At 43.7% G+C, this 22,597-nt stretch overlaps 1 protein-coding gene across 1 annotated transcript in view; it reads left to right on the top strand.

Annotated features, from left to right (window-relative positions):
* LOC142741878 (beta-1,4-galactosyltransferase 1-like) overlaps positions 1-22,597 on the top strand; it is a 235,100-nt gene that overhangs the window by 150,211 nt on the left and 62,292 nt on the right. The window contains exon 4 of the mRNA XM_075851225.1: positions 13,505-13,627. Coding sequence (XP_075707340.1) covers positions 13,505-13,627 — 123 coding nt within the window. The remainder of the gene's footprint in view (positions 1-13,504; positions 13,628-22,597) is intronic.

Below are 22,597 nucleotides of genomic sequence, written 5' to 3'. Positions count from 1 at the left end.
TGGCAATGAATGAGAATTTCTATCAGCCACTGTGCACTGATTTAGGGAATGCTAGCCCTGGGCGTTTAGTACTACAAAGGCTGCCTCAGCTGCCTGTATTGCAAGTTGGATGCAACGGGGATGAGCCCCTTCTAAAAGCGTATTCACACACTGGCTTTGCAAATGGCAATGAATGAGAATTTCTATCAGCCACTGTGCACTGACTCAGGGAATGCTGGCCCTGGGCGTTTAGTACTACAAAGGCTGCCTCGGCTGCCTGTATTGCAAGTTGGATGCAACTGGGATGAGCTCCTTCTAAAAGCGTATTCACACACTGGCTTGGCAAATGGCAATGAATGAGAATTTCTATCAGCCACTGTGCACTGACTCAGGGAATGCTGGCCCTGGGCGTTTAGTACTACAAAGGCTGCATCAGCTGCCTGTATTGCAAGTTGGATGCAACGGGGATGAGCCCCTTCTAAAAGCGTATTCACACACTGGCTTGGCAAATGGCAATGAATGAGAATTTCTATCAGCCACTGTGCACTGACTCAGGGAATGCTGGGCGTTGTAGTACTACAAAGGCTGCCTCAGCTGCCTGTATTGCAAGTTGGATGCAACGGGGATGAGCCCCTTCTAAAAGCGTATTCACACACTGGCTTGGCAAATGGCAATTAATGAGAATTTCTATCAGCCACTGTGCACTGACTCAGGGAATGCTGGCCATGGGCGTTTAGTACTACAAAGGCTGCCTCAGCTGCCTGTATTGCAAGTTGGATGCAACAGGGATGAGCCCCTTCTAAAAGCGTATTCACACACTGGCTTGGCAAATGGCAATGAATGAGAATTTCTATCAGCCACTGTGCACTGACTCAGGGAATGCTGGCCCTGGGCGTTTAGTACTACAAAGGCTGCCTCAGCTGCCTGTATTGCAAATTGGATGCAACAGGGATGAGCCCCTTCTAAAAGCGTATTCACACACTGACTTGGCAAATGGCAATGAATGAGAATTTCTATCAGCCACTGTGCACTGACTCAGGGAATGCTGGCCCTGGGCGTTGTAGTACTACAAAGGCTGCCTCAGCTGCCTGTATTGCAAGTTGGATGCAACGGGGATGAGCCCCTTCTAAAAGCGTATTCACACACTGGCTTGGCAAATGGCAATGAATGAGAATTTCTATCAGCCACTGTGCACTGACTCAGGGAATTCTGGCCCAGGGCGTTGTAGTACTACAAAGGCTGCTTCAGCTGCCTGTATTGCAAGTTGGATGCAACGGGGATGAGCCCCTTCTAAAAGCGTATTCACACACTGGCTTGGCAAATGGCAATTAATGATAATTTCTATCAGCCACTGTGCACTGACTCAGGGAATGCTGGCCCTGGGCGTTTAGTACTACAAAGGCTGCCTCGGCTGCCTGTATTGCAAGTTGGATGCAACTGGGATGAGCCCCTTCTAAAAGCGTATTCACACACTGGCTTGGCAAATGGCAATTAATGAGAATTTCTATCAGCCACTGTGCACTGACTCAGGGAATGCTGGGCGTTGTAGTACTACAAAGGCTGCCTCAGCTGCCTGTATTGCAAGTTGGATGCAACGGGGATGAGCCCCTTCTAAAAGCGTATTCACACACTGGCTTGGCAAATGGCAATGAATGAGAATTTCTATCAGCCACTGTGCACTGACTCAGGGAATGCTGGCCCTGGGCGTTTAGTACTACAAAGGCTGCCTCAGCTGCCTGTATTGCAAGTTGGATGCAACAGGGATGAGCCCCTTCTAAAAGCGTATTCACACACTGGCTTGGCAAATGGCAATGAATGAGAATTTCTATCAGCCACTGTGCACTGACTCAGGGAATGCTGGCCCTGGGCGTTTAGTACTACAAAGGCTGCCTCAGCTGCCTGTATTGCAAATTGGATGCAACAGGGATGAGCCCCTTCTAAAAGCGTATTCACACACTGGCTTGGCAAATGGCAATGAATGAGAATTTCTATCAGCCACTGTGCACTGACTCAGGGAATGCTGGCCCTGGGCGTTGTAGTACTACAAAGGCTGCCTCAGCTGCCTGTATTGCAAGTTGGATGCAACGGGGATGAGCCCCTTCTAAAAGCGTATTCACACACTGGCTTGGCAAATGGCAATGAATGATAATTTCTATCAGCCACTGTGCACTGACTCAGGGAATGCTGGCCCAGGGCGTTGTAGTACTACAAAGGCTGCTTCAGCTGCCTGTATTGCAAGTTGGATGCAACGGGGATGAGCCCCTTCTAAAAGCGTATTCACACACTGGCTTGGCAAATGGCAATTAATGAGAATTTCTATCAGCCACTGTGCACTGACTCAGGGAATGCTGGCCCTGGGCGTTTAGTACTACAAAGGCTGCCTCGGCTGCCTGTATTGCAAGTTGGATGCAACTGGGATGAGCCCCTTCTAAAAGTGTATTCACACACTGGCTTGGCAAATGGCAATGAATGAGAATTTCTATCAGCCACTGTGCACTGACTCAGGGAATGCTGGGCGTTGTAGTACTACAAAGGCTGCCTCAGCTGCCTGTATTGCAAGTTGGATGCAACGGGGATGAGCCCCTTCTAAAAGCGTATTCACACACTGGCTTGGCAAATGGCAATGAATGAGAATTTCTATCAGCCACTGTGCACTGATTTAGGGAATGCTAGCCCTGGGCGTTTAGTACTACAAAGGCTGCCTCAGCTGCCTGTATTGCAAGTTGGATGCAACGGGGATGAGCCCCTTCTAAAAGCGTATTCACACACTGGCTTGGCAAATGGCAATGAATGAGAATTTCTATCAGCCACTGTGCACTGACTCAGGGAATGCTGGCCCTGGGCGTTTAGTACTACAAAGGCTGCCTCGGCTGCCTGTATTGCAAGTTGGATGCAACTGGGATGAGCTCCTTCTAAAAGCGTATTCACACACTGGCTTGGCAAATGGCAATTAATGAGAATTTCTATCAGCCACTGTGCACTGACTCAGGGAATGCTGGCCCTGGGCGTTTAGTACTACAAAGGCTGCCTCGGCTGCCTGTATTGCAAGTTGGATGCAACTGGGATGAGCCCCTTCTAAAAGTGTATTCACACACTGGCTTGGCAAATGGCAATGAATGAGAATTTCTATCAGCCACTGTGCACTGACTCAGGGAATGCTGGGCGTTGTAGTACTACAAAGGCTGCCTCAGCTGCCTGTATTGCAAGTTGGATGCAACGGGGATGAGCCCCTTCTAAAAGCGTATTCACACACTGGCTTGGCAAATGGCAATGAATGAGAATTTCTATCAGCCACTGTGCACTGACTCAGGGAATGCTGGCCCTGGGCGTTTAGTACTACAAAGGCTGCCTCAGCTGCCTGTATTGCAAATTGGATGCAACGGGGATGAGCCCCTTCTAAAAGCGTATTCACACACTGGCTTGGCAAATGGCAATGAATGAGAATTTCTATCAGCCACTGTGCACTGACTCAGGGAATGCTGGGCGTTGTAGTACTACAAATGCTGCCTCAGCTGCCTGTATTGCAAGTTGGATGCAACGGGGATGAGCCCCTTCTAAAAGCGTATTCACACACTGGCTTGGCAAATGGCAATGAATGAGAATTTCTATCAGCCACTGTGCACTGACTCAGGGAATGCTGGCCCAGGGCGTTGTAGTACTACAAAGGCTGCCTCAGCTGCCTGTATTGCAAGTTGGATGCAACGGGGATGAGCCCCTTCTAAAAGCGTATTCACACACTGGCTTGGCAAATGGCAATTAATGAGAATTTCTATCAGCCACTGTGCACTGACTCAGGGAATGCTGGCCCTGGGCGTTTAGTACTACAAAGGCTGCCTCAGCTGCCTGTATTGCAAGTTGGATGCAACAGGGATGAGCCCCTTCTAAAAGCGTATTCACACACTGGCTTGGCAAATGGCAATGAATGAGAATTTCTATCAGCCACTGTGCACTGACTCAGGGAATGCTGGCCCTGGGCGTTTAGTACTACAAAGGCTGCCTCAGCTGCCTGTATTGCAAATTGGATGCAACGGGGATGAGCCCCTTCTAAAAGCGTATTCACACACTGGCTTGGCAAATGGCAATGAATGAGAATTTCTATCAGCCACTGTGCACTGACTCAGGGAATGCTGGCCCTGGGCGTTGTAGTACTACAAAGGCTGCCTCAGCTGCCTGTATTGCAAGTTGGATGCAACGGGGATGAGCCCCTTCTAAAAGCGTATTCACACACTGGCTTGGCAAATGGCAATGAATGAGAATTTCTATCAGCCACTGTGCACTGACTCAGGGAATGCTGGGCGTTGTAGTACTACAAAGGCTGCCTCAGCTGCCTGTATTGCAAGTTGGATGCAATGGGGATGAGCCCCTTCTAAAAGCGTATTCACACACTGGCTTGGCAAATGGCAATGAATGAGAATTTCTATCAGCCACTGTGCACTGACTCAGGGATTGCTGGCTTGGGCGTTTAGTACTACAAAGGCTGCCTCAGCTACCTGTATTGCAAATTGGATGCAACGGGGATGAGCCCCTTCTAAAAGCGTATTCACACACTGGCTTGGCAAATGGCAATGAATGAGAATTTCTATCAGCCACTGTGCACTGACTCAGGGATTGCTGGCCCTGGGCGTTGTAGTACTACAAAGGCTGCCTCAGCTGCCTGTATTGCAAGTTGGATGCAACGGGGATGAGCCCCTTCTAAAAGCGTATTCACACACTGGCTTGGCAAATGGCAATGAATGAGAATTTCTATCAGCCACTGTGCACTGACTCAGGCAATGCTGGACGTTGTAGTACTACAAAGGCTGCCTCAGCTGCCTGTATTGCAAGTTGGATGCAACGGGGATGAGCACCTTCTAAAAGCGTATTCACACACTGGCTTGGCAAATGGCAATGAATGAGAATTTCTATCAGCCACTGTGCACTGACTCAGGGAATGCTGGGCGTTGTAGTACTACAAAGGCTGCCTCAGCTGCCTGTATTGCAAGTTGGATGCAACGGGGATGAGCCCCTTCTAAAAGCGTATTCACACATTGGCTTGGCAAATGGCAATGAATGAGAATTTCTATCAGCCACTGTGCACTGATTTAGGGAATGCTAGCCCTGGGCGTTTAGTACTACAAAGGCTGCCTCAGCTGCCTGTATTGCAAGTTGGATGCAACGGGGATGAGCCCCTTCTAAAAGCGTATTCACACACTGGCTTGGCAAATGGCAATGAATGAGAATTTCTATCAGCCACTGTGCACTGACTCAGGGAATGCTGGGCGTTGCAGTACTACCAAGGCTGCCTTAGCTGCCTGTATTGCAAGTTGGATGCAACGGGGATGAGCCCCTTCTAAAAGCGTATTCACACACTGGCTTGGCAAATGGCAATGAATGAGAATTTCTATCAGCCACTCTGCACTGACTCAGGGAATGCTGGCCCTGGGCGTTGTAGTACTACAAAGGCTGCCTCAGCTGCCTGTATTGCAAGTTGGATGCAACGGGGATGAGCCCCTTCTAAAAGCGTATTCACACACTGGCTTGGCAAATGGCAATGAATGAGAATTTCTATCAGCCACTGTGCACTGACTCAGGGAATGCTGGGCGTTGTAGTACTACAAGGGCTGCCTCAGCTGCCTGTATTGCAACTTGGATGCAACGGGGATGAGCGCCTTCTAAAAGCGTATTCACACACTGGCTTGGCAAATGGCAATGAATGAGAATTTCTATCAGCCACTGTGCACTCACTCAGGGAATGCTGGCCCTGGGCGTTTAGTACTACAAAGGCTGCCTCAGCTGCCTGTATTGCAAGTTGGATGCAACGGGGATGAGCCCCTTCTAAAAGCGTATTCACACACTGGCTTGGCAAATGGCAATGAATGAGAATTTCTATCAGCCACTGTGCACTGACTCAGGGAATGCTGGGCGTTGTAGTACTACAAGGGCTGCCTCAGCTGCCTGTATTGCAACTTGGATGCAACGGGGATGAGCGCCTTCTAAAAGCGTATTCACACACTGGCTTGGCAAATGGCAATGAATGAGTATTTCTATCAGCCACTCTGCACTGATTCAGGGAATGCTGGCCCTGGGCGTTTAGTACTACAAAGGCTGCCTCAGCTGCCTGTATTGCAAGTTGGATGCAACGGGGATGAGCCCCTTCTAAAAGCGTATTCACACACTGGCTTGGCAAATGGCAATGAATGAGAATTTCTATCAGCCACTGTGCACTGACTCAGGGAATGCTGGGCGTTGTAGTACTACAAGGGCTGCCTCAGCTGCCTGTATTGCAACTTGGATGCAACGGGGATGAGCGCCTTCTAAAAGCGTATTCACACACTGGCTTGGCAAATGGCAATGAATGAGAATTTCTATCAGCCACTGTGCACTCACTCAGGGAATGCTGGCCCTGGGCGTTTAGTACTACAAAGGCTGCCTCAGCTGCCTGTATTGCAAGTTGGATGCAACGGGGATGAGCCCCTTCTAAAAGCGTATTCACACACTGGCTTGGCAAATGACAATGAATGAGAATTTCTATCAGCCACTGTGCACTGACTCAGGGAATGCTGTGCGTTGTAGTACTACAAAGGCTGCCTCAGCTGCCTGTATTGCAAGTTGGATGCAACGGGGATGAGCCCCTTCTAAAAGCGTATTCACACACTGGCTTGGCAAATGGCAATGAATGAGAATTTCTATCAGCCACTCTGCACTGACTCAGGGAATGCTGGCCCTGGGCGTTGTAGTACTACAAAGGCTGCCTCAGCTGCCTGTATTGCAAGTTGGATGCAACGGGGATGAGCCCCTTCTAAAAGCGTATTCACACACTGGCTTGGAAAATGGCAATGAATGAGAATTTCTATCAGCCACTGTGCACTGACTCAGGGAATGCTGGGCATTGTAGTACTACAAGGGCTGCCTCAGCTGCCTGTATTGCAAGTTGGATGCAACGGGGATGAGCCCCTTCTAAAAGTGTATTCACACACTGGCTTGGCAAATGGCAATGAATGAGAATTTCTATCAGCCACTGTGCACTGACTCAGGGAATGCTGGGCGTTGTAGTACTACAAAGGCTGCCTCAGCTGCCTGTATTGCAAGTTGGATGCAACGGGGATGAGCCCCTTCTAAAAGTGTATTCACACACTGGCTTGGCAAATGGCAATGAATGAGAATTTCTATCAGCCACTGTGCACTGACTCAGGGAATGCTGGCCCTGGGCGTTGTAGTATTACAAAGGATGCCTCAGCTGCCTGTATTGCAAGTTGGATGCAACGGGGATGAGCCCCTTCTAAAAGCGTATTCACACACTGGCTTGGCAAATGGCAATGAATGAGAATTTCTATCAGCCACTGTGCACTGACTCAGGGAATGCTGGCCCTGGGCATTGTAGTACTACAAATGCTGCCTCAGCTGCCTGTATTGCAAGTTGGATGCAACGGTGATGAGCCCCTTCTAAAAGCGTATTCACACACTGGCTTGGCAAATGGCAATGAATGAGAATTTCTATCAGCTACTGTGCACTGACTCAGGGAATACTGGGCGTTGTAGTACTACAAAGCCTGCCTGTATTGCAAGTTGGATGCAACGGGGATGAGCCCCTTATAAAAGCGTATTCACACACTGGCTGAGTAGTGAGTAGTGGATGATCCCCTTCGAATGCTGGATTCCTGCCTTTTAGATTCCTAAAGCTTTCCCTTACTGCACAGAGATGCTATTCCTACAGCTCCTGTCTCTAAAATGGCCGCTGAGCTCCGTGCATAGACTTTCATTGCAGGCTTGAGCCCGCCCCTTTGCGGCCTCCCGATTGGCTGGGTCAGCCGTTTGCAAGGCATTATGGGGTAGCCTGATATCAGGTGATATTGTGAAATCCTCCATTTTACATCTAACATGTGGCAGGCGCCAAAATGCAGCCGGGTTCGGTCAAAACGGGTTCGGCCGAACCCGGTGAAGTTCGGATTTGCTGCGAACCAAGCTCTTCCCGATGTTCGGACCGAAACCGGGTTCGGTTGTCCCGGTTCGCTCATCTCTACTCTCCATCTATAAATGAAGAATGACAAATAGATGGTACCGCCCTATGTATGAGAAGACTCACCCCCCTGGAGTAAGTGGTGTGATAAGAATGAAAACTGTGGCCTATCCAGGCCCTATGTATCAAGGACACCGAGTCCCTAGTTATATGTGTCTCCTGTAACCCTACCACCTGCACATCCTCTTTTCTAATAAATTCAAAATTAGCATGACATTTCCTGTTGTAACGTCCCTGTTTGCTAACCACGACCTCCTTCCATCCAGTCGACGCCCTCTCTCAAGAGATATCTTCACATACAGCCGTCCCGCTCCACAGTGACCGCCAGGGTGCGCTCACAAGCTCAGTCCAGACTTAAGAAGCCAGAGCGCACGCATGTTGGTGATTGAGCTAATTGCTCCAGAGCACCCTGGGCCATAAGAAGGTCCCAGCCTCATCCTCCCACGCCTGAGCTTTGTTGTTGTATTTCAAGGCTGTCTTTCAAATGGTCCCCTAGTGTTTCCTGCTCCCAGTGTTCCCTGTTCCTGTATCCTGTAACCTGTATCCTGATCTAATGCCGTGCTTAGCTGTAGCCGTGCTGTACTGTATACCACGCCTGTCCTGTTTCTCCACGCCTGACGTCTACCTGCTGCCTAGTTCCTGCCAAGCCTGCCTTGCTACTGTCCGAGCTGCCACAGGTACCTTATATAAACTATAGACTCTGACCTGCGCCCTCTTGGCCAGCTGCCATACCACCACGGTGGTACGACCCAGTGGGTCCACGAACCCTATGTGACACCTGGATTCATCTATCCATTCATACACACTTCCTCGTGACAAAACATTTTCTCCATACTATGCACAAAGTCTTCGATAAATATCAGCACCAGACACACCATTAGACCACAAAAAAACGAATCACTGCACGCTGCTCTTCTTTCGTGCAAATCACATGTGGGGCAGCCATTGTTTCTCGCACCGCAGTCACAACTAAACAGATTTAACACTTTCAAAACTGCACAGCAGTGACTGGGGAGACAGTGACCTCGTACGGAAGCGCTGAAAAGACAGTGCGGCCAACAGAAGTTTTAATGAAACCAGAGAGCGGATAATTTATGACTTCCACTCGTACATACATGTTCCCCTCCGTCCCTGCATCTGTAGCTTCAATACATGCTGTTTTTGAGGAACAGTTTAGATTTTGTGTCTTCCTTATTTTCTTATACATTGTAAACTCTTGCGAGCAGGGTCCTCACTCCGCTTGTTTGAATTGTTAGTTCGTTTTCTCACTATGTAATGTCTGTTATTGTCTGTACATGTTCCCTTTAGGGTATGTTCACACGGCCAAATTTCAGACGTATACGAGGCGTATTTTGCCTCGTTTTACGTCTGAAAATACGGCTCCAATACGTCGGCAAACATCTGCCCATTCATTTGAATGGGTTTGCCGACGTACTGTGCAGACGACCTGTTATTTACGCGTCGTCGTTTGACAGCTGTCAAACGACGACGCGTAAAAATACAGCCTCGGCAAAAGAAGTGCAGGACACTTCTTTGGACGTTTTTAGAGCTGTTTTCTCATAGACTCCAATGAAAACAGCTCCAAAAACGGACGTAAAAAACGCCGCGAAAACGGCGTGAAAACGCCGCGAAAAATGCGAGTTGGTAAAAAAACGTCTGAAAAGCAGGGTCTGTTTTCCCTTGAAAACAGCTCTGGATTTTCAGACGTTTTTGTTGACTACGTGTGAACATACCCTTAAATTGTATAGTGCTGCGGAATATGTTGCCGCTATATAAATACAGATTATTATTATTATTATTATTATTATTATTATTATTAAATGCTTTTGCAAAATCCAAATATATCACATCAGCCGCGTGACCAAAATACAAATTTGCCCATACTTCCTTATATAGAAACCAAGCATTTTGCTTAGGCATGACCTGATTTTCATAAATTCATGTTGGTTATCAATTATTAGAATATTTACTGCTATATTATTTTGCAATGCATCCCTTAAAATACCTTCAAATATTAAATTATGGTACAACATCAGCCATTCTCCAATCCTGTGGCTCTGATCCTGTTACAAGAGAGTCTAAGAAGATGAGATACAATGGTCTGTTCATTAAATGTCCAGGTTGTTTTTATACTGATGGCCTAGTGAATAGGAGAAGTGGTAGGAGCCTTCTGCTTCCAGCACCCATCCCAGCATAATTTCCGGTGCTCGAATACACCCGAAAAAGCTGTGTAGCAGAGCTGAGTGTGTGTGTGTGTGTGTGTCTATGTAGCAGAGCTGAGTGTGTGTGTGTGTGTGTGTCTGTGTAGCAGAGCTGTGTGTGTGTGTGTGTGTGTGTGTGTGTGTGTGTGTGTCTGTGTAGCACATGTGGCGTATGGACGGGCGCCGCTGATCCTTCATAGCCGCTTATCAGCTGTTTTGAAGAATCAGCGGCAAGCACACCCCCATACACACAGACACACACAATTCCCCCTAAATATGCAACTACGCCACACACAACCCCACCCACTGTTCCTTTTTACGCAACATGTTTTTTAAAAATTCCTGCGTAAAAAATGCTCGCTTTCCCATTGACCCAACAGTTCTTTTAAAACGCGTGTGTAAAAATCGCATTGTATGTACTAGCAGCGCACTTTACCAATTATGTAAATAAAAAGCGTAAGCAAGCGTTTTTTTATGTGGTTTTTGGCACGTAAAATGCCCCAAAAAAACGTGTCAAATACACGCCGTGTGAACCTGTCAACTCAAAAGTCATTCACTTCACTTTCATCATTCTAAGGGTATGTTCACACGCAAGGTTTTCAGCTGTCCTGAAAAACGGCTGAAAAATCGGAAGCAGAACACCTACAAACATCTGCCCTCTGGTTTCAATGGGAAATACGGCGTTCTGTTCCGACGGGGCGTTTTTTACGCGGCTGTTTTCCAAAAACGTTTTTCATTGACTCCAATGAAGTGGCTGTAAAACACGGCTCCAAAAACGGCCATAAAAATCGACGCCAAAAACGTGAGTTTGATTAAAAAATGGCTGAAAATCAGGAGCTGTTTTCCCTTTGTTTAGTTAGGGTATGTTCACACGGCCAAATTTCAGACGTATACGAGGCGTATTATGCCTCGTTTTACGTCTGAAAATACGGCTCCAATACGTCGGCAAACATCTGCCCATTCATTTGAATGGGTTTGCCGACGTACTGTGCAGACGACCTGTTATTTACGCATCGTCGTTTGACAGCTGTCAAACGACGACGCGTAAAAATACAGCCTCGTCAAAAGAAGTGCAGGACACTTCTTTGGACGTTTTTGGAGCTGTTTTCTCATAGACTCCAATGAAAACAGCTCCAAAAACGGACGTAAAAAACGCCGCGAAAACGGCGCGAAAAACGCCGCGAAAAATGCGAGTTGGTAAAAAAAACGTCTGAAAAGCAGGGTCTGTTTTCCCTTGAAAACAGCTCTGGATTTTCAGACGTTTTTGTTGACTACGTGTGAACATACCCTAAGCGTGTGAACATAGCCTTAGACTTTTGGTGTGTCCTATAGCTTCTGCCAGCTGCAGAATCACACCCAAAATGGCAGATGGACACTGCTTAGCAATTTGAAGACACTTTTTCCAAACTTGTAGGAGGCGGAGTGGGATTTCCTCCCACATTTACAGCAGCTGTGAGTCAGCTTGCTTTCCCTTATTCGCCTTGCTGTAATTCTGGGAAGTGCTCCCTCTGGTGGCCAACATAGGAAAACATGTCAAATTATTATTTAATTTTTAATACTTTCCACCATGTGGAAGAAAAATACAGCAAAAAACGTAAAAATATAATAGAAATAAGTAACTTACAAAAAAAAAAGTTTAATTCGCGACACATTCCCTTTAACCCCTTAACACAGGACGCAAGATGCCGTACATCGGAGATAACGCCAATCCTGGCCGTTTAACCTATTAAATGCTATTTTAGTGGTATGACAAAGAGAGAGGGCCGTCTACGAAAGGTTGCTTACTAAGTATACCAAAGCATTATATCACTTTCTGAAGTCCCCTAGTATGACTAAAACAATTTTTATGAACTATATTAAAATTTATTTTTAAAAAAAAGCACAGTAAAAAAATTATTTTTTTCCATAAACAAATATTTTTATGTTGTCAAATTGTACAAAAAATGCATATATATGTAGTATTGCCGCAATCATAACAACTTGAACAATAAGTTAACATATTATTTAAAACCCATGGTAGACACCATGAAAAAAAAAGCAATAAAAAAAAATGTGAAATAGCTTTCTTTTCTATCCCACCCCAGAAAAATAATAATAAAAGTTAATTAATACGTCCCATGTGCCCAAAAATTGTACTAATAAAAACTACATCTCTCGCAAAAAAAAAACACTTACGAGTACATTGATGAAAAAAGTTATGGCTCTTGGAATCTGGTGACACAAAAACAATTTAATTTCTTTTAAAAGTATTTTTATTGTGAAAAGTAGTAAAACATAAAAAAAAAAATCAACTATCCATATTTGGTATTGTCGTAATGCAACCAAATAAATGTAACATGTTATTTTCACAGCTTGGTGAATGGCGTAAATGTAAAATTTAAAAAAAAAAATTAAAAATAGAATTGCTGTTTTTCTTGCCGTTCCCTTCGCAAAAAAGTTAATAAAAGTTAATCTAAACTATATGTGCCTCAAAGTTTTCCCATTCTTAAATACAACACATCCCACAATAAACAAGCCCTCATATAGCTACATTGATGAAAAAATAAAAAAGTTATTTCTTTTGGAATGCAATGATGAAAAAGAGAAAACTAATGCTTGGTCCTAAAGGCCAAAATAGGCCTGTTCTTCAAATGGTTAATAAAAGTGTTTCCCTTGCAGTCAACAAAGCACTTGCCATCAATTCTTATTTATTTTTAGTCATAACAAGGACTGAATCTCAAAGACAGAAGCATAAGGGCACGGCCAGACGTGGCGGAATTGCTGTGGAATTCCGCTGCGGACAGTCCACAGTGGATTTCTCCAGCGGCCATTTTTTATATTTGTTTCAATACATTTTTAGGGAAGGTAGTTCAGACGTTGCGGAAAACTCCGCTGCGGACCATAGGCTGCGGTGCAGAATTTTCCCTCCGCGGCATGCACTGTCTGTTGCGGAGAAGAAGCGGAATTTCACTGTGGATTTCAGCCTTTGCAATGCAAAAACTGAAATATGTGGCAAGTCCGATGTGTTTTCTGCAACGTCTGAATTACCTGTCAAATATGCAAATGTTGGTGCAGATTCATTGCGTAAATGCCCCAAATCTGCACCAACATTTGCAGCGGAAAAACTCTGCCACGTCTGGCCGTGCCCTAAGGCTTTGTTCACATGCCACAGATTTACCTATCTGGCATGGATGTTTCAGAAAACCGCGGACTGGGTGTGACTGCTACCTTATCACCCCCTACAGCTATGCTGCTCTTTATTTCTTTTAATCATTCCCCAAATGATAACAGAAAGATTAGCATATTACACACATTTGACAATATGTAACTAATAGATTTTTTTTTTCAGGTTACCTTATGAAACTATATTTGGTGGTGTAGTGGCTTTTACAAAAGAGCAGTTCCTAAAAATAAATGGATTTTCTAATCGTTTCTGGGGATGGGGAGGAGAAGATGATGAGCTGTATAATAGGTATGTCCTAAATAAAGTAAATAACTCCTAAACAAGTAAACGACAAAGTGAATATCTACTGTAACTAGACAATCATATTCATACGTGTTTCAGTAAAATTCTTTAACATACTACGGTAAGGACAAATGAGTGGCCTGATGTGATTATGTGTATAGTTACGTGACCTATCAAACTGAACTTTCTGTATGTAGAAGGCCAGGTGATGGGGCGTGACACTTCTAATCCTTGGAACAGAGGCCAAGTAAAAAACAGAAAGGACTCCAAAAATAACATTCACTACAGGTATTAAGGCCTGTCTGTACTGCTCCCAGTTTTTTTTTTTCATTCTTTGCGCATTTCTACACTTAGTTTAATATTCATCAAATTAGTCAACTGTGCTGTTTTACCAGTCTAGGACTGTAGATGGCGATGTAGCAGGAAGTGATGTGCTTTTATAGTGGCAGTAAGGCCTCATGCACACGACCGTAAAAACTCCCGTTATTACGGGTCGTAATTACGACCCGTAATAACGGGCTCATAGACTTCTATTGGCGACGGGTGCCTTCCCGTTTTCTCACGGGAAGGTGCCCGTGCCGTTGAAAAAGATAGAACATGTCCTATTTCAGGCCGTAATAACGGCACGGACAGTCCATAGAAGTCTATGGAGCTCTCGTAATGACGGGTGGCTACATGTGTGCACCCGTCATTACGGCAGCGTTGCTAAGCGACAACAGTAAATAGTCACTGTCCAGGGAGCTGAAAGAGTTAACTGATCGGCAGTAACTCTTTCAGCACCCTGGACAGTGACTACCGATCAGTATAAACCTGTAAAAAATAAAAATAAAAGACGTTCATATTTACCGAAAACTTCCTGCTTCCTCCAGTCCGGTCTCCCGCCCGTTGCCTTGGTGACGCGTCCCTCTCGACATCCGGCCCGACGTCCTGGATGACGTTTCAGGCCATGTGACCGCTGCAGCCAATCACAGGTCAATCACAGGCTGCAGCGGTCACATGGACTGCCGCGTCATCCAGGGATGTCTGGCTGGATGTGAAGAGAGGGACGCGTCACCAAGACAACGGCCGGGTAAGTATGAATTTCTTTAACTTTTATTACAGAAAGGGCTGTCCCTTCTCTCTATCCTGCACTGATAGAGAGAAGGGGCTGCCGATTAGTGCAGTGCTATTTTGCCGCCAAAAACGTGCCCGTAAATACGGGTGACACCGGACCCATATTTACGGGCACGGGTTCGTAAATACTGGTGCAAAACGGGTCGAATACGTGTGACACCGGACCCGTATTTACGCCAGTATATACGGGTGGGAAAAAATACGGTCGTGTGCATGAGGCCTTACTCTGGGAGAGCTGCAGAATAAACAGACTTGCATAATACTGATGGAGCTGTATATTTTTGTCTAAGCAGCATACAACATCAAACCTTTAACCCCTTCCCTCTTTGGCCACTTTTGACCTTCCTGACAGAGCCTCATTTTTCAAATCTGACATGTTTCACTTTATGTGGTAATAACTTTGGAATGCATTTACGTATCAAAGCGATTCTGAGATTGTTTTCTCGTGACACATTGGACTTTATGTTACTGGCAAAATTTGCTCCATACGTTCAGTATTTAATTGTGAAAAACACCAAAATGTAGTGGAAAAATTGCAAAAATTTGCATTTTTCTAAATGTAAATGTATCTGCTTGTAAGACAGGCAGTTATACCACACAAAATTGTAGCTAATTAACATCCCCCATATGTCTTCTTTAGATTGGCATAGTTTTTTGAACATCCTTTTATTTTTCTAGGACGTTACAGGGCTTTGAACCTTAGCAGCAATTTCTCACATTTTCAAGAAAATTTCAAAAGGCTATATTTTCAGGGGCCAGTTCAATTGTGAAGTGGCTTTGAGGGCCTTATATATTAGAAACCCCCAATAAGTCAGCCCATTTTAAAAACTTCATCCCTCAAAGTTTTCAAAACAGCATTTTGAAAGTTTCTTAACCATTTAGACATTTCACAGGAATTAATGCAAAGTAGAGGTGAAATTTACAAATTTCATATTTTTTTGCAGAAATTAATTTTTAGTCCAATTTTTTTGTAACGCAGAAAGTTTTACCAGAGAAATGCAACTCAATATTTATTGCCCAGGTTCTGCAGTTTTAGTAAATATCCGACATGTGGTCCTAGTGTGCTTATAGACTGAAGCGCCGGCCTCAGAAGCAAAGGATCACCTAGTGGATTTTGGGGCCTTATTTTTATTAGAATATATTTTAGGCACCATGTCAGGTTTGAAGGGCTCTTGCGGTGCCAAAACAGTGGAAATACCACAAAAGTGACCCCATTTGGGAATCTACACACCTCAAGAAAATGATCTAGTTGTATAGTGAGCATTTTGACCGCACAGGTTTTTTACAGAAATTATTGGAAGTAGGCCGTGAAAATTAACATCTACATGTTTTCCAAAGAAAATGTAGGTTTAGCGATTTTTTTCTCATTTCCACAAGGACTAAAGAAGAAAAAGCACTGAAAAATATGTAAAGCAATTTCTCCCGAGTAAAACAATAACCCAATTGTGGTCATAACGGCTGTTTGGACGCACGGCAGGGCTCAGAAGGGAAAGAGCGCCATTTGGCTTTTGGAGCTTAAATTTAGCAGGAATGGTTTGCGGAGGCCATGTCACATTCGCAAAGACCCTGAGGGGACAAAACAGTGGAAACCCCCCACAAGTGACCCCAGTTTTGAAACCACACCCATTGAGGAAATTATCTAGGGGTATAGTGAGAATTTTGACCCCACAGATTTTTTGCAGAAATTATTGGAATTAGGCCGTGAAAATAAAAATCTACATTTTTTCAAATAAAATGTAGGTTTAGTTAATTTTTTCTCATTTCTACAAGGACTGAAGGAGAAAAAGCACCACAAAATTTGTAACACAATTTCTCCCGAGTAAAACAATACCCCACATTTGGTCATAAACGGCTCTTTGGAAACACGGCAGGGCTTAGAAGGGAAAGAGCGCTATTTCGCTTTTGGAGATCACATTTAGCAGGAATGGTTTGCGGAGGCCATGTCACATTTGCAAATCACCCGGGAGGGGACAAAACAATGAAAACACCAAAAAGTGACTCCATTTAGGACACTACACCCCTTGAGGAATTCATCTAGGGGTGATTTTTTTTATCCATAGATATGCCAATATGTGGTGCCCAGCTTGTGCCACCATAACTAGACAACTCTCTAATTATTATGCTGTGTTTCCCGGTTTTAGAAACACCCTACATGTGACCCTAATCTTTTGCCTGGACATTTGACAGGGCTCAGGAGTGAAAGAGTACCATGTAAAATTGAGGCCTAATTTGTCGATTTAGAAAGTATTGGTTCACAATTGCAGAGGCTCAGATGTGAAATAATAAAAATAAACCCCTGAGAAGTACCCCATTTTGGAAATTAAACCCCTCAAGGCATTTATTAAGGGGTCAACATATATCTCATGGGACTATACAGTCTATGGGCTAAGTCGCCAGCAAGTGCGGTTAAATTTATTCAACTCCCCAGTAATGATAGAAACTCCAAATATCAAATAGAACACAAGAGAAAGAAACAGAGTCAAAAACTATCAATAAATGTAAATTTGCCAATGGCATAGAAAAATATATTTATTGGACAATACAAATAACACGATTAAAAATAGACTACAAATCAAAATGGACTGTATATCTCCAAATGGTATGGGAGAGGGACGTGGGTCATGGAGGTAAAACAGTACAAACAACAGTTTATAACAGTAGTTCTAAGCGGTTTGCTAGAAAATAGATACAGAGGAAGCGAGGGTTAGCTACAACCATATACAATGTCGGTATATATCAGCAAGAGCGTTTAATCTTAGTAACAGGCATGAAAAGGATAAAGAGCTTAATAGTTAAGCAAAGAACGTCTCCGTGCAACCAGACCAGCTGTCTAAGTAGACGTAAATGTTTTGCAGCTAAACCTATCGCAAGCTCAGAAGAGTGAATGTATCAATCAGTAGTCATTGCAAAAAGAAACACCGCTAGTACTGACCCATATCGTTCCAAGGATGTGGTGACTCCCAAAGGTGGAGAAACCCCAACGCGCGTTTCGCGTGGATGGCTTTTTCAAGGGGTATGTTCCTAATCATTTGAATTTCGCCTCTTATGCAATACGTCACAGGGTCAGCTGAGCTCATCAGCCAATAGGGGAATGATTTCAGCCGTGCGCGTCCAAAGGAAAGGCATCGCGATACTTAAACTCCGGGCCGTCAAGACACGACCACGCATGCGCGGCTCCGGAAACCGCGCAAGCGCAGACGCGTACAATGAACAATCCAGGTAAGTCCCGACGATGACAGAACTGACACACACGGATGAAAAACATGATGGTAGAGATAGGGGACTCAATATAGCACTAAGAAATATATAATAATCGGACCAATATCAGTGCCATATATCTTATTCACGGCCAAATTCAGTAAGACTATCACACTAGCTCAAATATCGGAAAAAATCTATCATATAAACAGATCATTCAGATATAAGCGAAACAGATACCATAGTCAGATCAATCCATATTACGATAATGTGATCAGTACTAGGGTAACTAAAAACATTCCTGTAGAGAAAGTAATCATGATAAGAATAATACTAAAAATAATAATAAACATAAAAATTAAACTTTACAAATTATAAACTAGCATGTGAAGAAAAACTCATAATAAATGAGCTAAACAGATATATTTATAAAAATATATATTTTTTAAGTGATTATTAATATATGTGATAATTACAGAAGAAAACATATAATCATGAGTGTCAAAACTAAACAAAAGTAAGATGCTTGCTAACAAAAATTTATTTATAGCAGCAAATAGTGAAATATCACAGTTATAATGAAATAAATTCGTATACAGTGAATTGCAAAAAGTGATAAATAAAAACAGTAAATCTCTACTTTAAAAAAATGGTTCGTACACAATGCAGTACAGGAAATGTCACATAACAAAAATATATTGTCAAAGAATGGATATACATTACTAACATACCAACACCATATAAATTGATCAAATATAAAATATAAGATATTGAAGAGTCTCCTATGCCCAAATCCAATCCCTCAGAATCTCAGAAGGCGCGCTCGCAGATGGTCTAAGGCATACGTGATCAGCAACAGAGGAAATGACTAAATAGAACAAAAACACATATTAATAGACATACAGTTAAAACAAATTAAAAATACATATAGGCAGGAAGTTCATAGAAATGACACAAAACTTAGTGTCTCATTCAGACCAACAGGGGCCATAGTACCTAAAGTGACTATCCACTTACATTCCCTCTGGGCTAGCAGTTTCTTAACGTCTCCGCCTCTAATCCCAGGGAGAACTCTATCAATACCCCATGCCTTAAATGATTTGGGATCACAGGCATGGTGTATTTTGAAGTGCTTAGGGATGGTCTTAAGGAGTGTGAGATCATCCACATCTCTTGCAGCCACTATGTCACGCACGTGTTCACGTATTCTGACACGTAATTGCCTTGACGTTAGACCTACGTATACTTTTTGACAGGCACAGGTAGCGTAGTAAATAACATTCATTGTACTACAAGAGATGTAGTGTCTAATATCAAACTCCCTGTTGTCAATCATTGATACAAATTTAGTTGTACGGACCAGATTCTTACAGGACAGGCAATCACCACAAGGATAACAACCATGTCTAGGGGTACTTGATGTAAATGGGTTGCACTGTCTTGGTACATAGTGACTTCTTACCAGCATATCCTTCAAGTTCATACTTCGTCGAGCCGTCATAAGTGGTTTGTTGGAGAGATTGCCTGCCAACGCGGGTTCTAAGTGAAGAATTGGCCAGTGTTTCTCCAACACAGATCTCATCGTATGCCACTGGTTATTGTATGTAGTGATGTATCGAATTTTGATATCATCACTTTTCTTTTTTCCCAAGGAATGTAAAATTGAGTTCCGGCTCGTAGATTGCGCCCGTCTATAGCCCTTCTTGATACTTCTATGGCTATACCCCCTGTCCAAAAATCTTTCTTTTAAATCAGTAGCTTGTTTCTCAAAGTTTGCTTCTGATGAGCAAATACGTCGCATTCTCAGGAATTAGCCAGTAGGGACGGCACCAATCGTCGACCGGCTGTGGGCAGAGGAAGCATGGAGCAAGGAATTAACCGACGTCTTTTTCCTAAAGACATCGGTCTGAACACAGCCTGTAGAGTCAACCTCAATGCTAATGTCCAAAAAGTCGACCCTGTGTTGATCATATACATAGGTCAACTTAATGTTCATGTCATTGACATTAAGGCATTGCATGAAGTGTATAAGCTGCGTCTCTGTCCCCTGCCAAACAAATAGAACATCATCAATGTATCTCATCCAGGACAGCACATGGTCGTCGGCGTGGGCGCCGCCATCATGGAAAACCTGCCTCTCCCAGTACCCGAGAAACAGGTTTGCGTATGACGGCGCACACGCCGCCCCCATGGCCGTACCCTGTTTTTGTACATAGAACACATCCTTAAAGACAAAGAAGTTATGTGTCAGGATGTATTCCAGTAATTCCACAACCAGTCGACAAGTGGGGCCGTCCCAACTGCTCGTCCCCAAAAAGAAACGTACCGCATTTAACCCATCAGTATGTCGTATGCTGGTGTACAGCGACTCAATGTCCGCTGTCACCAGGATCATATCAGCATCTAAATTGATGCCATCAATTCTTTTTAAGACATCAGATGTGTCTTTGACGTGAGATGGTAAGCTTTCTACCAGTGGTTTTAGATAATGGTCAATGAACCTACAGATAGGATCGCACAGTCCTCCTATCCCTGACACTATGGGACGTTCCGGGGGGTCTGTCATATTTTTGTGAACCTTAGGCAGGAAATATAAAGTTGGAATTCTTGGGTATTGTGTCATTAGTCCGGATAGTATGTTTTTCGGAATAATTCCCTGCTCATGGGCCATCGTGAGGATCTTACATAGCTCTACTGAAAAAGTTCCCAATGGATTATAAGTAAGTTTAAGATAGGTATTTTTATCTCTAAGTTGTCTATATGCCTCCTTTTCATACTTATCAATAGGCCAGATCACGATGTTCCCACCCTTGTCCGCCGCCTTAAATACCACATCCTCATATCCTTTTAGTTCTTCTAATGCATCGCGTTGGTTTTTGGTTAAATTATCAAATTTCCTGTTTGACGAGATGTGTTTAAAGTCGTTTATTACCATCTTAGTAAAAATCTCGACTTGTGGGCATATGGACAAGGGTGGGAACCTCAATGATCTGGGTATAATTGATTTTGGGAACCTACCTTGGTCAGTAGAAATTTGCTCTTGTAACAGATCCTCAAGGGCCTTAAGTGCTTCTTTCTCCAGAGCACTATTCAGTCCCACATCTATTCCAGATCTACTATGTAACTTTTTAAGAATTAGTTTTCGTGAGAATAGATATAGATCCTTCATAGCTGCAAAGAAGTTAAAGGAATTACAGGGTGAGAATGTCAGTCCCTTACTCAGTACATCACATTGTGTCTCCGAGAGAGAGTGCTCAGATAAATTAATCACCTCTAGTGTATTCCTTGGTTTCTTCCCCTGTTGATATGTCTGGTTGTCCTTACGCCTTGCCACCTGTCTCTCCCTGTTTCTACGAGGGTAGATGGTTTCTTGAGGGGTGGTTATCTCATCATTGCGTTTTAGTCTTCCAAGATTATCACTGGAGGTCACAGATGAAGAAGATGTAGATCTCGATCTACTGAAAGATCTAGATCGCCCATTACGCCATCTGTACATCTTCCCTTGCTGAGAGTCATTGTTGTCTCTCTGGAATTTGGAAGATTTGACAGAAAGAATTTCCTGCTCCCACTTTGAAAAATCCTTATCAAGGTCATCATTTAGTTTTTCAAGTTCTGTGTTGGAGAGGTCATTTTTCAGATTGGTTTGCAATTCTTCAATTTCTTTTTCCAGATCACATAAAGTCACTTGGTTTGCCTGGGACAGCAGGTGCATAAAGCCTCTAGAGCAATCGGAAGCAAACCCCTCCCATTTGGTTTTAAAGACCTCATCCTCAATCGGAAAGGAGGGAAAGATTTGAACCCGTAGGCCCCGTGGTATTAGGCCCTTGGAAAGATATCATTCCAAGAAAGCCCTATTCCACCAAGTTTTGGTTCTCCTTTTGTGTAAATCTTTGAACCTAATAATAGATTCCTTGTGATCTCTGCCATTAGTAGTTAAAAATAGATTTGAGTCATCTTTAAAAACCTCATTTAACTGTGAGATCCAGGACTGGTCTCGTGTCCTGAAGTCCATTTTTGGCCCAGAGCCAACAGCTGTGAGAAATACACAGAAACACAATAATGTCAACATATATCTCATGGGACTATACAGTCTATGGGCTAAGTCGCCAGCAAGTGCGGTTAAATTTATTCAACTCCCCAGTAATGATAGAAACTCCAAATATCAAATAGAACACAAGAGAAAGAAACAGAGTCAAAAACTATCAATAAATGTAAATTTGCCAATGGCATAGAAAAATATATTTATTGGACAATACAAATAACACGATTAAAAATAGACTACAAATCAAAATGGACTGTATATCTCCAAATGGTATGGGAGAGGGACGTGGGTCATGGAGGTAAAACAGTACAAACAACAGTTTATAACAGTAGTTCTAAGCGGTTTGCTAGAAAATAGATACAGAGGAAGCGAGGGTTAGCTACAACCATATACAATGTCGGTATATATCAGCAAGAGCGTTTAATCTTAGTAACAGGCATGAAAAGGATAAAGAGCTTAATAGTTAAGCAAAGAACGTCTCCGTGCAACCAGACTAGCTGTCTAAGTAGACGTAAATGTTTTGCAGCTAAACCTATCGCAAGCTCAGAAGAGTGAATGTATCAATCAGTAGTCATTGCAAAAAGAAACACCGCTAGTACTGACCCATATCGTTCCAAGGATGT

This window comes from Rhinoderma darwinii, chromosome 1 (assembly GCF_050947455.1).
Source record: "Rhinoderma darwinii isolate aRhiDar2 chromosome 1, aRhiDar2.hap1, whole genome shotgun sequence".
NCBI classification, from domain to species: domain Eukaryota; kingdom Metazoa; phylum Chordata; class Amphibia; order Anura; family Rhinodermatidae; genus Rhinoderma; species Rhinoderma darwinii.
This window is presented reverse-complemented; position numbering and strand designations above follow the sequence as displayed.